The sequence below is a fragment of the Lissotriton helveticus genome, chromosome 3_2 (assembly GCF_964261635.1).
Source record: "Lissotriton helveticus chromosome 3_2, aLisHel1.1, whole genome shotgun sequence".
NCBI lineage: Eukaryota > Metazoa > Chordata > Amphibia > Caudata > Salamandridae > Lissotriton > Lissotriton helveticus.
This window is the reverse complement of record NC_136062.1, coordinates 11,032,969-11,047,155: the sequence shown is the minus strand read 5'-3', so window position 1 is coordinate 11,047,155 and position 14,187 is coordinate 11,032,969. Positions and strand designations below refer to the sequence as shown.

The window sequence follows — 14,187 nt, the reverse complement described above, 5'->3', positions numbered from 1 at the left end:
TGCACCGCAATAAGAATAGCCTGCAAAGGTCTGTGTGCTCGGCATTTTTAAGGGGATCATTACAACGTTATGATAAACCTGGTGGTTAATGCACTTGAGGGAGAGATCAGTGAAATCCTGTAAGTAACAATCCTTCTAATATAGCACATTGAGCTATGAACTGGAATCAAAGTGCTGCATGCAAATTGAAAGGAATACGCTTAGAACTATATTTTTTCTCATTATCCTAAAGTGGATAAAAAAAAAGGTTCCATCGGGAAGCAACACAATTTTATTAGTTTGACACTCCAATCATTATGTTACATTTGTGGGATGGATTTACTGACAATTTGCGCCTGGTTTGCTTCACAATACTCAAGCAAACCTGGTGTAAAGTGTCCTTTTGGGGCTTTCTTTCCACCACATTTCAGGAATTGCGTTAGACAGTAACCCTAAATTAGCACAAAGTAGCAATATGCGCTATTTTGCATCAAGGAGGCATATCATCAGCGGTACATGGGCGTCCCCCATGCACTCACCCATGGATTTTGAATACCTATCTACTAAATTTGATAGAAAGAGTGACATAAAAAAAATCCCTTGAGTCAAGATTTCTTTTTCCTAAACCTTTTCAACTTTGCATGTGTACTGCACCGTACAAAATACATACAAAGTGGCAAAGCATTACACTATGTCAAAGCATTGAACTTTGAGCTGGAAGGGTATTCTTGCAGTACAAACCCTAAGCTTGACATCACTCCAATACCCATGCACGATGGTGCAATGGTGTGTGCATTGGCCCAAGGCAGTCTAAGCTAAGCCAGCACTAGAGGCGAGAGCAAAAGCACCATATCATAGTAGATTTGGTGCTTTATTGCTCTTTCGTTCTCACACAACAAAGCAACTTTGGTTACTGCATATTGTAGAAACGGAGTTAACCTGCCCATTCATTTCTCCAGACTAAGCACGCTATACAATACCTACCAGTATGGGTGACATGCGTCTTCTACACCTTGTAGTCCTCATTGTCTTATATACGTTATGTTATATGCATTTTACATAGCGCAAAATCACCTTCAGGTCTCTCAGCACTTGTAGAGAAAAGTGACTAAGTCACTAACGCCAGATGGAAACTTAAGCAGCAAACCAGAAATTACACTGTGGCTAGCGCCTCTCTAAATTGGAGCGTTTCAAGTTGTTTCCCAAAAGTGAGGGAACCGGTTCCCTGCGGAGGTACTCAGGTACGTTATTCCAAATTTGTGGAAGCAGGACAGAGAATGCTCTACCGCCTTTGGATTTAGTTATATATCAGGGGGAGCTAAACGGCAAGCCTCAGATGAACGCAGTGTCCGGCCAGGAACATATTTCTCCAGGCGTTCTTTTATATACACTGGCGCTTGGCCATAAATTGCCTTGTGGGCAATGAAAAAACCTTTGAATTGAGCTCTCTATTTAATGGGGAGCCAGTGCAATTTGTGTAGCAGAGGGGTAGCGCGGGTCTTTCTGGGAAGTCTGAGAATGAGCCTGGCTGCCTCATTCTGCACCACCTGCAGTCTCTTGATAAGTTACAGCCGGGACTGGTACCGGGGCAGCCCCCAATTCCAGTGGCCAGAAAAGGTTACACCAAGGGCTATTATTTGCTGGAATTACGAGCACTTCGATCTTATCAAGGTTATTTTCAGCAAATTGGCTGTCATCCAGTTCACTACAAATCTCAGCAATTTTTGGGCCGACTCCTGGGCCTGACAAGAGTTGCTAATCCGGACGAGAAGTTGGGTATCATCAGCGTAATTGAAGACACGGCGGCAATCCATGTCAGCCAGGGTCTCCACTAGATGTTGCAAGTAAATATTGAAAAGGAGTGGGGATAGCGCAGAACACTGGGGTACACCGCAGGCAAGAGTGCCAAAATCCGATGTATGCTCACCCAACTGAACCCTCTGAGTCGGGTCCGACGGAAATGATTTTAGCCCTTGATGTGCTAACTCGCTGATACCCAGGTCGTAGTGATGAGTCAGCAGCTTTTTAATATTATTAATTATTATTAAAACTATTTAATATAATATTTCCTATACATTGATTTATACACTTGTAAAGGTCACTGTCTCTGTATAATATGCTTGTGAAGTAAAGTGCTCAACCAATCTATATTGGAATGAGTAGCACTATAAAAAACACATGTGCGAGAGGAGCCCCACTAGTGGGTGATAGTAAGGGAATTCTTGAAGAATGAGGTCACTGGAGGAGTGGGCACTGACAAAGATTGTCACACCAGACGCCACCAATCCCAAATCTGGCCCCATCTGAATCAAACAGCTCCAGCAATCGCTATCAAAGTAAGACTATACTGATGCTAAAGGATGGTTTTTTGTGTGAAACAGCAGGAAGAGGTGTCGTAATTCAAAGCATAACCATTGTTTCCCTAATACTCCGCTTAACTGGCTTGCACTTATTTGTGCCCCTAAGCCATGTGATTAGAGATGATTGTCTCAGCTGAAGCAGCCAACATGTGAGGCTGTAGAAGAAAATCATTTTATTCCAAGTGCTGGGGTCTATCCTGCTGGTCAGGTGACTGCTGTACACCTCTGCTGTGGGATTTTTTCTATTGTTGAAAGACACTTCTCTATTGAGGCTGGAGTTGTTGCCATTCAAGGGGTTGGCCTCTCTGATGGTATGTGTTGTTCATTAGAACACTATTGCCAACTTCTTTAGATGCTGCTACTGAATTGAGCTTCAGGCAGAGGATAAAAAGGGTAGAAGCAAGCCTTGGGTCGTTTTCTGAATTTCAAAAGTATGGGCCCAGGTGTCAAGTGTAAAAGGAAATGTATTTCAGAGATTGGCAGCTGCTAAGAATAATTATCATTCACTTGTTCTAATATTCCTAAGTGTACTACAAGCTATGCATAAACTGTTTCCATAGTGAAGCAAGAATTAGATTAAGACATGGATACTATAGCACAGAAATAATAAAAGGCAATTGTTTTAAAAAAATACCTTCAAGTGGAAGAAAACAAAAGCTGCAGCCAACCTGTGCCTCACTGGACGGATTGTGAACAAAGCAAAGGTCAACGTTTCAAACTGATCTTGCTGAACACGCCCACAGCCTTCACTAGAAGGCCATGTTAACTTAATGGCGTGATTCTGATATTATTATTATTTTTTAAGACTGATAATGGGGACTTTGGAATTTTCACTTATCTTCCTCACCAACAGTCTAAAATGTTTTGCCTCGGTCATCATGCAGTACCCCATATCATATGCATGTGGATTAAAAAGCGAAACGTCAGAAAAGGGAAGATTTACAGACGTGGCCTCATCATCAGCATGTGGACTAAAACGCGAAACGTCAGAAAGATTTACAGACATGACCTACCAGATCCTAACACTGAACTGCTGCACTTATGACTGGGTTTTTATACCATAAGACTATCATTCAGCACATCTTGGAAGTGTTGGTGCTGGTCTTTCGGAAGTAGGTACGCATAACTGTGCATAGACTTTCAAAGGGACCTTTTCATACTATCACAGCAAAGCAACAGAACTAGCAGTCGCCACAGCTGTGACCTAGGAATCACATACTTTCCTACACTCACACATTTCTCCAACATCAAAGTCAGGGGATGGTGTGGTCGGGCTAACTCTTTTTACAGTTTAAAAAAAAATCACTGAGTGTTTGGTCTTCTGAGAGCAAGTTTGGTGGCACACTTTGCCAAGACATTATTAAAGGTGGGGATGTTATCGACTGGGGCCATACTAGATATATTTATTTCCAATATATTCAGTGTAGTGTCATGAGGAGTGTATTTCAATATATTGTACATGCTCTCCTTGGAGCATGAGCTTATCTAGCTAGACAATATAAAACTATGCTCAAGACAATATAATTATTGATGAGCCGGGCTACTTCTTAATACTTAGAGCTCCTCATTTTGAATTCATTTACATTATCAGCTCCAATAAAGATGCAAGAACTATCCAGAGCTACACGGAGATACATACCTTATGTGGAAGGGTTACCCACTGAAATTAATTGAAAATGAACCTTGTTATTTACCTTATTTTTTAGGTGGAGCTCCTGAACCGAGGGACCTAAGCTTATAGGACTAGTGGTCTACTGCAAGTTTACATTAAGATACTTACTTGATTTTCATTTAGTCTTGATTCATAAAAAAAGGTGCACATATGAAAACTATGTAATATACTTGATCCGACGTACTAGAATTTGCAACCAATTTGTTGCTTTTCTTGAGATTTAGAGACATTGATCACTCAGGCAAAATAAAAATATCTATTTGAATGTCGGGTTATATGTTAATTCTGAAAAGAAGGCTATGCCAGTTTCTAAAACTTGTAAAATTCAGTATTAGGGGTTCAATAACCCATGAACATTATAAAATATATGGGAATTAATATCTATCCTCCCAGTTCCTTCATAACCTTAAAAAACCCTAAATAAATAAAGGAGGGCTATAACAGAGTTGCATTGCCCCAGCTCTCAGTCATACCATCAGCTACCACACCAACACACCCATGACTGGGTCAGACTGTTAATTATTCGCACCAGTGTGATCAGCCCTGCTTGCTTTAAACTGCAACTGCAATTCCAATGCCTCCTTATCCAGAATAAGTGCAGCAGCAAGGGCTGTGCAGGTCCAGGAGACCCCGCTCCAGTTTCGTACCTGTTCCGTGCTTTCAGTAACCACCAGCAATGTCCTCTTGGAGTATAGCCCGGAAAGTGTTTAAAGCATGTGTGAACGTCACTGCCAATCAGTAATTTGAAATTCTGTCCTGTGTGCTCGGATTTGCTGGTGTTCTGCCACTGCACCAAACTTATGTGATGTCACGCTGCAAATAATGTGTAACTCCCACTCGTCACGCAATGCAAAAGTACTGAAATTACTAACGAATGTTATTGGTGATCAGACAGCAGACAATGGGCTGAAATAATAGATGCCCTAGTAAGCAGCTGAAATGCAAGCACAGTTGGACATACGCTCTACACTCCGCAGTGAATTATTCCCCTTAGAAATTAGGATGCTATCCTCAATACAATCTTTCAGAAAGGCCCTGAAGACATGGCTTTTTGTCAAAGCTTACCCCTACTCTTTGGTTCTGCCTCTTCGTTTTTCATTTTTCTTTGTAGGCGCCTTGACGCCTCCGGGCAAAGTCGCGCGTTTATAAGTTTTATTTCATTCATTCATTCATTCATTCATCTAGTGAAGGGAAAACAACAGTTGCGCAGCGCTACTGCAGTAGGATGGAGGGTTTCCTCTTGCACACTGCAGTAGCATCAAGTTGGAATGCTTTGGCCATGCAAGGTGAGAGGAAGCTCTCCACCAGTCAATAGTAGTGCAATAGAGGCACTTTTTCCGAGGAAGCACATAACTTCGGCTTAATCAAATATTATACTCAAGTTAACCAACATGCGGCTGGAGCCTAAGCACATCTCTCTTTTTCTGTTCATCATATTAGGTCTAGCGACAGCTGCACTGACAAGCCAGGCCTAAACATGGATAGCTTTTCTACATGTACAACTTTGAATGTACTGCCTATTTCATCTCAAAAACATTTCATCCCAGCTTGACAAACTGCACTGCGAACTTGGGGATATTTTCAGTTCTGAAAAGAGAGAAGGGGGAGGGGGTTACCGGATTTCTGCTTATACAAGAAACCAGTGCCGCAATTGTCAATGTGGCTCTTGTGTTAAGGGGACAGTTAAATTAGGTGCCCAAAAAAACTGAATTTTCTAAAGCCTTTTGATTTTAAATAATCAAAAAATACAAATAGATCGTGGAAATTTTCCAAGTTAACTTGAGAGCCTGGTAACATTCACCGTCTCTCTTAAAACAGAACAACACTCAATTTAATAAATTGTGGCTAACTACAGACACAAAAATAGCATATTGTACTATCTATCTTAGATAAAAATTGAGTTTGATATTTTACATCCATGGGTAAAAATAGATCTGTGATTGACTTAAAGTACCTTAAATTTATTCTAAAGCTTAAAGACTGAAAGCTGTGCAAATGATAACGTTTAGCTAGACTTTACATTTAAATCTCAAAGTCTGTGTCCTCCACTGCCTCCTCATTTGGATAATGTAAATGTCTCAGCATTGAGCATCGCACATCAATGGGATCCTGTAATACCAACTGCCAAAATGTCTTCTAACAAAAGAAACCGGCTTCACAAAGCTGATTAAATCTCTAAGTGAGGAACAGTGGATTGAACTGTTGGCAACAAACATTTAGCCTGCAATCAGAAAACTGATCCAAGACGTGTTCAGTTTGCTGGCCTTAAATGAGGTTACAGAAAGTGAGTTTCAAAGACCATGATAAATACTCCACAAGCCCATCATTCAAAAGAAATTCTCAGATCCCATGCATGGTCCTGTATCACTGTCACTCACTTCTGGACTTAAGTTATAGAAGGCTATATTACAATATTCAAGTTTATTTTGACCGAAGTCATAAAATCAGGACTATAAAAATTACAGAAACAGATACAAATACAGTGCAAAGTATAGGATACAACTTGAGTTGCAGTCTATTATACATTTTATGATGATAATAAAATAAAGATTATTTAGAGAGCTGCGATTGTAACAAAAGTTTATGATACTGAGCCAGTTGTAGAGCAACTGACAGCCAAACATTTCCAGCTGGATTTCAGATATTAGTTCATGCCAGCCCGAGAAAAATTCTAACATGAAAACGAGAAAATAATTATAAACAACTGCACTCAGGAGCAATAGTTTGGCATGGTTGCCAAATAGCTTCATAGGGTCTACATAAATTTCAGTTACACAAACTCAAAAATATTTGTATTTATTTGATTTGCATTGAGTGTTCCCCCTTTACCTCGTGTATTTGTAATTCCATTGATCTTGTCTTAATTTTGATCAAGGGACTCGAGTGCATGCTTAGTATTTTGGATTATTTTTGCTTTTACTTTCGCTATTTAATATTGGATTCCAAACACACTGGTTAAAATATTGAGTAAAAATAAACCATACTTTTGAATTCCAGTGAAGGAGTCAGAAATACAATTAAAAGTCACTTGATAGAGGCAAGAAACATGAAAAGAAGGGCATGGGTAGAAGCATGTGATAAGAAAGATTACTACAATGCAGTGTAATATAAAGTGATGGTTTTTACAAGGAAAGAAAAGAGGGGAGCATGGTAACAAAATGGATATGGAGATACACTAATGATAGTATATCTACATTTGAGAAATTGGATAGTCAATGTAGAGGGTACAACAGATGCAAATTTGTAATAATCCATACGTTTGGAAAACAAAAGAAAGGCAGTAGGCACAATACTTGTACTATGGATTTATTCACCCTGAATGTTAGATTTCCTATCACAAGCTAAGAGTTCTCCTGTGCAGATCAGAGTCCAGCTCCTGGAGATGTTATCAACTCCTACAGGAATAGAAGTGTGGGACCCACACACTATTCTGAAGAATGAAATTCCCTATAACTGCAACTGTTAATTAGAGAGAGCCGAAGACACGAAATGCTAGGATATGCTACAGGAATGCAACTACAAGCCCTGGAGTAGGAAAATAAATGGTGAGCATGTTTGAATAATAACACTGATTGTCATAAAACGATTATATATTTATTTAATAATCTTCTTACTTTTAGTGTTGCACAAGCTGTATAGCAAATATTGGGCAAAATCTCTATAGCTTCTTTGAACATCACTCGAAATGTATTAGCTGTTCCATCACAACTAAATCCAGTATCGTTCTGTCCTAGTGTTTGATTCTTTTCATATTCAATTATCTGCAATAGGAAATATAATAGATTAGAAATGTATCTATATTCAGATATTAAGCAGTAACCTTTTCGCAAACAACTTTGACTTCTGCACGAGGAGCAGTGGTGTGCACCAAAGAATATTGCTAGTGGTCATCTTACCACCTGGAAAATTTTTACTGAGCAAATGTTATTTATCTCGATTATACTTGTTGTTCATTAGTAATTGTTCATTGCGTAAACTTCTCAAACATGCAGGGAGTTTTACAATATAAAGACGTACAAAATAAATGACCGCTCTAGCACAACCATGATTCAGTAACGTTCAATACAATAACCCAACTGAGGTTTGTAACAATGAATTTATAAAACAAGCAAACAAAGACGTCACATATCATAGCATCATTTGAATGACATAGGCCAGCAGTTTTTTGAAGCGTTAAAGTGGTATTTTTTTTAAATCACAGAATTATGAAGTCGAGCTATTGTTTTACTTCACAAGTATTAAACATCCCTAGTTACACCGGCGCTGCAGGGGAATTCCCACTTCCCCAACCACTGTTCTGAATGGTAACATGTGGAAGACGTATCCCTCCAAATAGTAAAGGATGGGCACAGAAAAGGCACAACAAAGTGTCACGGCATAGAGACAAAGTTGACAGACGGAAGCAAACAGAAGAGTAAGAGACACGAAGAAATGAAAAGAGGAGAAAAATAAAGAGATTAAGAGAGCGGGAAGGAGTGAGATGAAGAAAAAGACAATTCGAACAGGGTGAAATGCAATTAAAGGGTAAGGGGTGAGCATGAGAGGGGTTGACTATAATGTTCTAAAGTGAGACAAGGAGAGCATGGGAGCATTAGGTCAGACTGAGAAGACAACATTTCTAGAGAGGATGAGAATAAGAGAACAGGAAGCTAAATTCTCTTTGTAGAGTTTAAACATCCCCATCAGCCACAAGAGTAAGGGCCTGATTACGCCCTTGGCGGTCTAGGCGCAGGCCGCCATGCCAGTGCCCAACTCCAAGACCACCAAAGTCTTCGCACAATGCCCGCTGCATTATTATTTAAAATCTTGCGGGCAGTCCCAGAGCGGTGCCTTTGTAAGACTCAGAGCAGAGCCCTAGAAAGGCACCGACGTGGGATCACCAAAGACCATTCCTGCACGGCATGGACTGTGAAGTGCACGCCGTGCAGGAACAGGTGGGCAGACCATGTGCCCCCCTACATGCACAGAGGCACCAGGGGTGCCGTAGTTTCCTCAATAATTGGTTGGATCGTGCACCACGGAAATTAAAAAAAGCTTAATGCTGTTATGCCGTGCTCCTAGGAATCACTCCCCGCTCAGGACTGTAATAATCACTGTGGTCGCAACCCCACCTCCATGGGGTGTCTCCTCGGGCACAGGTCAACTTGCTGTGTCTACTGACAAAATAAATCCAAAATAAAACTCATTCTTTACACCATTTCTTGCTTGAACTTGTTTTTTAATTCACTACTGTTTCATTTGCTTTCCAATTAGAACTTCAAATCCCAACATGCATCACATCTGCATTTCTCTCCTCCCTATGCATTTCGGCAAGTTGCCTTCTTCAGGGGAAGGTCTAGAAAAAGTAAACATAACGTTCTTTTAATCAGGGGTTTTTCCACCAAATAAACTATAATCCTATAAGCGAAATTTTTGATTACCAGCCATCCCGTGATGCCCTATTTTTATTGTCTGCCGAAAATTCACAAAACCCAGCGACCACCTCCGGGACGCCCCATCATTTCCGGCATTGGTTCTCTGTTGGAACCATTATCCACTTTTGTGGACTTTTTCTTACGGTTATTGGTTGCAGAGATGCCAACCTACCTTAAAGACACGGCAGATGTACTTAGGATTCTACCAGGGATAGAGTTCGACACTACTACTGACCTATTAGCGAGCTTCGATGTGGAGTCGCTATACACGTGCATTCCTCAACAAGAGACTCTGGACTCCATCAGAGGTTTGCTTGAGGCACGAGACCTGGAGAGCATCACTCCGATAAGCTTCATCATGGAGTGCACCAGGCTCGCCATGATGGAGAATTATTTTCGGTTCGAATACCAGATCTTTCTTCAAATCTCGGGCACCTCAATGGGCAGCGTCTTTGCGCCCAGCCTCGCCAACCTCTATGTTCATCTGTTTGAACAGAACTATGTCCTCAACCACAGCAACCCCTTCTTCCATCAAGTGGTGCTGTGGAAGAGGTACATAGACAACATTTTGGTGGTTTGGCGGGGCTCTGCCCTCGAGATCCAAGCCTTCCACGCCTGGTTAAATCAACAAAATTCTTTTTTGAGATTTACCATCGAGTTTAGCAAGGTTAAACTGTCGTTTCTCGATATCTCCATATTTCCGGAGAATTGGAAACTACACTGTGAAGTCTTTAAAAAACGAATGGCTAGGAACTCTCTACTGGCGTTCAACAGCTATCGTCATAAAGCCCTGCGTGAAAACCTACCCATAGGCCAGTTCCTGACGATCCGTAGGAACTGTTCAACAACGGAACTCTTTGAGAAGCATGCAAAGGAACTTTCATCACAACTACAGGCACGTGATTATCCCAAACGTCTCGTGCGGTGTGCCTGGAAGAGGGCGTCCAACAGCAATCGGGATGCTTTGCTAGACCATAGCATCACCAAACCAACGACAAACAGGCTGACTTTCGTGAACACATTTTGCACACTTTCCAATAAAGTGCAAAAGACTGTGCGTAGACACTGGAGGATCCTTAACGTTGCAACAGAGAGCATTCCTATGCCTCCGTTCTCATTCAAGAAAGGCCCGAGTCTACGTGACAGTCTGATACACACACGACCTAGGTCACAGTCAAGCAATGATACTAACACCCTTTGGGACCTTCCACCAGTACGAGGCCATTATCCATGTGGCTCGTGCAGTGTGTGCCCACAGACTGCAAGGACAGAATCCGTGGATATAGGTACAGGAAGGCCATGGATTTTGAAAACCCACACGAACTGTAATTCAGATCGTGTTATCTATATGATTACATGTCCGTGCTCACTGAAATACATAGGTCACACTACTCGCAAAATAAAATTGTGCATCAGTAAGCACAAGAGCACAGTGCATTGTAACAAGCAATCTACGTGCCTGACAAATCACTTTCTGGCCCTAAAACACAAAGCGGACGACATGAGATGGCTGGGTTTGGAACGTCCGTTCATTCCCCAACATGTGACTGACATTTCAAGATTTCTGTTCAAAGAACAAAAGTGGATTTTTAAACTTAAATGTGATACAAACGGCCTCAACGACAACATTCCGTGGGTGTCGATGTGAATACTATCTCCAATAGGACAACTTCTGCCAAATCATCCGAATGGTTGTTCACTGATAAACTCCATGTACAAAGTTTGTTATAATGTTTAATGTAGTGGCACCTATGTGTACGATCCTGAAAGACACCCACTAGAACATTCATACATAATGAGTACTAGGAGCCAGCTCAACCAGAGTGACAGACTTCCCTAAATATCTATGACACACACCAGGCTGGGTCTCAATTTAAGTAACATTCGCATTAAAAACCATATGCACCAACCCAACCCCGGGTTTGTTGACTTTAAATACCATCCAGGGTAACGAAAGGGCCATATCCCATCGTACTTGTGTAAAGATCTCAGGCCACAGTAACAAAAGAAATGAGATAGACCAGTTATGAATATAATAAACATAGTAAGTATCCCCCAGTTTGTTCAAATATTTTGAAAACATGGCGTGGGTAGCCTGACTGGAAGCTTATTCCCTCTGAACCACTCTTGTCTTGTCATGACAACATTATGCCCGCATTGGACATGAGGCACTATCAATATGTGTAATATCTATAGGCAAATATCGTACAATGTTGTGCAGTGACACTGAATGCTGCTACTTTGGAAATTATAACAATAGCACTTGCCCCGACTCGCCTTCTCCAATCCATGCAGCCTTGTGCGGTCTCAGCCTCTAAATAGCGTCATTTAACTCAATATGAGGCACTATTAATATGCACAACATCTATAGGCAATCCTCAAATAATGCCATGCGGTTTCTAAATTCACACATCTCTGTGCTATCTCTGCCTCTAAACAGCGTCATGGAACCGGAGCGCGCATGCGCAGCACGGAGTATTCTGCCGGGCGCGCATGCGTGCTTTCCAAAAGAGGCAGTGTTTTCTACTAGACGCGTGCTCTATCGCACGATGGATAGCTCAGAGAAAATCTCGCATTATACGATTGGCGGCAGTGCGGCATGCATTACAACATTGCATCCGCTCATTGGCTTATTGATTAATGAGCGCTGGTTGTCCCAATCAGGGGCACTATAAAAAGAAACACCATCCTGCCGTCAGGTACCTCCCCTTCGGCTCGGAGCTCGACCGGGGGTACCGACGGACAGGTAAGGAGACACTATGGGAGGGTTTCTGCTGCTTGGCTTTCTCTCCTACATGTCCTTAAGGTTCTAAACGATCTAGACAAACCGTTAGGTTATTCCCTTCTGGGTAGAACCTTGGTCTTTTCTGAACATTGTACTAGATATCCCTTGCTTGTATAGAGATGTTGAACCTACTAACAGCTATGACTAACTGTGCATATTTATGAGCAATGGCCATACATACCAGCTTTGATTGACCAGTATTCCCCATCAGCTATGAATCTCTTTTAATCATCCCCTCATAAGGCAACAAATATTATTTTAAAGGGGCCTACCTGTATTTCAGCATAGTGTATGAATGTCCAGATCTTATATCTGATTTAGGTTTAATTTTATTTCATTTGATACCTAAGTAAAAACTGAGGGACCATGTTGTATGATGTCATCACCTGTGTTCCCTTGTTTCACTTACAAATAGAGCGGGGCCTCAACCACCGAGCAGTTGCCGGGTGAGGTGAGGCATACTCCCACAGCGAGTTGGGTGAGTAATTTCAAAATTTCTTCTAGAAATATAGTATTTTCAAATGGAGCCACTTACAGGGCTGGTATTGCCAATTACTTTTTAGAATTGACATCTGACACTACCTCTTTGCTCAATGTTTTGCTCCTAATTTTTCAGTTTAACTTTCCTCTTTTTTGTTTGTTTTAGGAAAGAAGAGTACGCATTTACCTACACGTATACACCATCTAGTTCTGGTAGGGTGGTCTTCGACAACTGATGCACTCATTCCTTTTGAAACATTCACTGATTATACATTTATTTTTTCACACATAGCATTACATTACATTTACATTACATTACCTATTGCCATGAGATAGTACATTTGTTCCATACTATCAGGTTGTTTTTATTCATGACATTTGGACGATCTCCAATAAACATATTTTTCGCCCTTATAGTCATTTTTATTTTCACGTCCACAACAGCGCTGCACACCATTAGCACTCACATATATTGAAAAGCACTTTGGCTGAGTTGATCTGGAGTAAGAGGTCAAGTACCCAACATGGTTAGCCTATGAGCAACATTGGCTGCATAGACTTTACTCCACTGTTTTCCAGATGAGGATGCTCCGCCGAAGCGGTGGGCTGATGGAATTCACACTCTTGCCGAGTGCTGGGCAAGCTATCTGAGTTTGGTGAGCATTCCTTTAGAGCAATAAGAGGTTTTTGTCTGACTAATTAGACTATCTCCCTAATGTTGTATATGTATTGAATTTGGGGTATTGAATTTAGTTGGTCGATAAATACCCTTAGACCCTTGTGTATATCCTTATATTATCTGAGCACTATTAGCAGCCAGCATGTGTGAATAGTGTGAGGAGCAACAATAGCGGTTAATGTGAAGAAAAGTCATTGACGAGCAGTGGTTATACTGCCGGTAGTCGGCGAGAAGAGCTGGCATATGAGAGGCAGAATCAGGAGCAAGAGCATGCTCCTGGCATTAGCGGGAAGTGGTGGGGCCATATAAGCTGTAGGGTGACAAACTCTACCTGGTGTTCAGAACAATGAGCAGGCTCCACAAGGAGTAATGACTGGTAGTGGTGGGTAGTGTTAGGAGCACACATTGGTGGCTGTGCGATGCTAACGCTGGGTGGCAGTATCAGAATATTAGACTGTTAAGTAGCTGGCACTGGTGAAATGTTTGACAAATTTACAAGTGTAAGGAGATGGCACTAGTGGGCAGTGCGATGAGAGGGTCTCGGATGGCGCCGTTAATAGCGGTCACTCGTGGGTAGCCCGAGGAGTAGTCACTGACTGACAGAGTGAAACAGGCATTGGTGATAAGAACTGATCTGGCACTGTGGAGCAGTCATTGGAAGATAGTGAGAAGGACAGGCACTGCAGGGCACTGTGAGAAGCATGCGTCAGAGGGTAATGAAAAACCGCCACTGAAGCCTGTGAGAAGGTGGCTCTGTTAGCAAGTATGAGAAGTTGGCACTGTTTTGACTTCAGGCCAAAGCACTATCAAACCTTCAC

The 14,187-nt window shown here is 41.6% G+C and overlaps 1 protein-coding gene across 2 annotated transcripts in view; it reads right to left on the bottom strand.

Moving 5' to 3' along the window:
- The window catches only part of BTBD1 (BTB domain containing 1), a 256,914-nt gene that overhangs the window by 30,570 nt on the left and 212,157 nt on the right, over positions 1-14,187 (bottom strand). For both annotated transcript variants that reach the window (XM_078684739.1, XM_078684738.1), the window contains exon 7: positions 7,626-7,772. In XM_078684739.1, coding sequence (XP_078540865.1) covers positions 7,626-7,772 — 147 coding nt within the window. The remainder of the gene's footprint in view (positions 1-7,625; positions 7,773-14,187) is intronic.